The sequence below is a fragment of the Seriola lalandi genome, unplaced genomic scaffold (assembly GCF_002814215.2).
Source record: "Seriola lalandi dorsalis isolate HSWRI2012SDOR001 ecotype SW California unplaced genomic scaffold, Sedor1 jcf7180002054538, whole genome shotgun sequence".
NCBI classification, from domain to species: domain Eukaryota; kingdom Metazoa; phylum Chordata; class Actinopteri; order Carangiformes; family Carangidae; genus Seriola; species Seriola lalandi.
Genome location: NW_019525091.1, coordinates 20,603 through 23,582, shown reverse-complemented (window position 1 = coordinate 23,582; position 2,980 = coordinate 20,603). Strand labels below are relative to the sequence as shown.

Genomic DNA, 2,980 nt, shown 5'->3' with positions numbered 1-2,980 from the left:
GACGTGTCTGCTCCTCACTCTGAAACACACCCATTTTAACTTTGCATGCACTTTCTAACACAACCAAAAGCTTGTGTATTAACAGCAAGATCAAACACATTTAAACCAGCCTGTAAGATACAGTATCTTCCCCAAAATGAACAAATAGACATGGAGCCATTTCATTCATCACTTCCATCAGAACTTTATTCATCAAAGACAGATACACACATATACATAATTGAACAACTTGAAATAAAAGCAACAGAAATAATGTGAATGTAACAGCGGCTCAGAGAAAGTTTTCTTTATTATTAAATTATTAAAGTAGATTAACGGGTTACAGCACAGATGATTAACATTCCTGGTTAAATGTCTAATCATGACGTCTGATATCTGGTGTAATCGATGATTAAACATCATTCAAGCCTTGATCTACTTCACAGATCAGAGATCATTTCTAATCATCAGCATCAGGAGAACTGACACACACTTTCCAAAACCCTTTAACCACAGCACATGGATATTTACACTATGAACTAATGCCACTGTAACTTCACTGCAGTCGACTTTCCTCTTCTGATCTTCTTCGGTAACATTTTATGACAAAGACGATCTGGTCCCAAAAGTAAAACTGAGGGAAGAATGTCTCTTTAAATCTTAACAGCATTTACATGTAAAATACAGGATGAAAATACAGTATCTGTGCTGCAGCTACTTGTTCATCACCACCCACCTTGGTTTACGGTTTGACAGCTCCTTCTGTTGCTCACACTGTCCCTCCTGCCTGGTCTATGATGCACTACAGTGCTGGAGGTCTGACCCCGGTTTGGTGGCTGCTCTGCGGGGCGTCTACACGTCTCATACTTTGTGTTGTACCTTGCTCCTCTCCTTCAGGGAACACAAGTTATTGTCCTGACATTTCCTTTTGTTTCACACTGCAAATGTAAATTTACATTTTATGGTTTTATAATTCCACCATTAGAATGTGTTCTTTCCTTTGGTGCTGATGTTTCACTTTTCAATAAAGTGTCCAATTTTCAAAAGATTGTCTTTTTTTTCTGAAGTTCACATGTTCGCAGACAACTTTAGCTTAGCTTAGCATGAGGGAGAAAACAGCAGAGCAGCATCTCTGTTGAAGGTGACCTCTAACAACTTCAGAGCTGGATGACATGTTGTTTTTTACACTGTGCACATGATCACACAGAGACTTGTTGACTCAAATACAGATGAGTTTTACCCACAATACACTGCTTTTCCCGCTCAGAGTAAGTTCATAGATGTTTCTTCTGAAAGCTGATAGGTCAGTTAAGATGAACTCTGTGGATCCTCCTCAAACATGAAGAAATAGCTTGTGTTTTCCTGATGTGACGTAATGTGACGTCAAAGTGGTGAAAATGTTTCCTTAACCTGCAGTTTATTCAGCTCTGAACTTCCATTAATATGAATTCAATAGCTCCTCCCATCCACTGTCTGACTTGACGTGGTGACGTTGACGTGCCAACACCCCCCTAAGCCCCACCCCCCTAAGCAGCTGAATCTTCAGTCTTTTATTCGTCTTCATCTAAACAAGATGGAAAAGTTATTTTTGTTGCTTCTTCTCTGTCTCGGTTCATCAGCAGGTAGGATCACGTTTTACATATTTATTTCACTCTTTCTCTCTCTACTTCTTTACTCTGCATTTTTCTCCTGCGTCACACTCCTGCATGATTTAGTTTCACTTTCACTTCAACTTGATAAAACAATAATTTTTAAGTGAATCCCACTGAATAAATTATATTTATGATGATTGTAAAGTCTATTAATCCTCGAAAACCTTGTTTGTCCCACAGTGAAACACTCCCTCAACTATGTTCTCACTGCGTCTTCTGGAGACACAAACCTCCCACCTGTTGTGATTGTTGCACTGATCGATGATATTCAGATAGCTTACTGCGACAGCGACAAAAAGTTGTTACAACCACGGGACTGGGTGAAAAATTATTTAGATACAGACCCTCATCAGCTGGAGTGGTACAAAGCAGAGTGTGAGAGTGAGAATCTGCCGATCCGCTACAAAGCCAGGATCTCCAATTTGATGCAGCGCCTCAACCAAAGTGATGGTACAGTGTGTTTTTATGTTTCATTGTGAACTCTTATACATGTGTTTTAATACTTTATTTTCCACTACTCATCAATTCACTCATTATATTTTTCATGCACATGAAATATTCAGAGTTAAACTGCAGGAGGAAACATGGTGAGAAACAATAACGATGTAACGATGAGGAATTAACTCAACATAGACTCTGCTCCCTGACTCACTGGAGCCTTAGCTATGATTCACCTTCCTTCCAATGGAGGCAAGACACTGGAAGCAATAACAGAGAGAGTCAAACAATCACATTACTACGCAGCACCATAACACAACACACATTTATTAAAGATCATCTTTCCAGTGGAGAAATCATCTGTCCATCACTGTTAACTTCAGTCTCTGTGTCTGTCTCTGTCTCAGGCGTCCACATTTTACAGAGGATAAGTGGCTGTGAATGGGACGATGAGACTGGAGAAGTTACTGGTTTCATGCAGTATGGTTATGATGGAGAAGATTTCTTGTCATTGGACCTGAACACACTGACATGGATCGCTCCGAACCCACTGGCTGTCGTCACCAAACTGACATGGGATGCCGACAAAGCGAGAATAATAGACTATAAGAACTTCCACACTCAGATTTTTCCTGAATGGCTGAAGAAGTATTTGGACTATGGGAGGAGCTCTCTGCAGAGAACAGGTAGAATCACATGACCTGATGTAGTTTCATGAACACAACAATATTCATATAGACTACTCAGACTGAATTACCAGTGTATCATCACTCCTCTCAGTCTGACTTTACCTTCTTTAGAGATTTGAGTCAGTCCTGACCAATCAGTAGAGACGGACATGTCAGGTGCTCTGACATCACTTTCAGTCAGCTGCTGATGGTCAGTGGACAGTTAGTTTGAGTTCAGTGAGT

The 2,980-nt window shown here is 40.2% G+C and overlaps 1 protein-coding gene and 1 long non-coding RNA gene across 2 annotated transcripts; one reads left to right on the top strand and one right to left on the bottom strand.

The window, feature by feature from the left end:
• Positions 1–271: 271 nt before the first annotated feature.
• LOC147818653 (uncharacterized) lies at positions 272–917 on the bottom strand. Its single transcript, XR_015437770.1, has 2 exons — positions 716–917; positions 272–613 (listed from the first exon to the last, which is right to left on the bottom strand). It is a non-coding gene; the product is annotated as an uncharacterized LOC147818653 (long non-coding RNA).
• Positions 918–1,472: 555 nt separating this feature from the next.
• On the top strand, positions 1,473–2,968 carry LOC147818652 (major histocompatibility complex class I-related protein 1-like). The gene is made up of 3 exons (XM_087176159.1): positions 1,473–1,601; positions 1,812–2,081; positions 2,477–2,968. The coding sequence occupies exons 1-3, from the start codon at positions 1,553–1,555 to the stop codon at positions 2,767–2,769; spliced, it is 612 nt and encodes a 203-aa protein (XP_087032285.1). The 5' UTR covers positions 1,473–1,552; the 3' UTR covers positions 2,770–2,968.
• Positions 2,969–2,980: the final 12 nt, after the last annotated feature.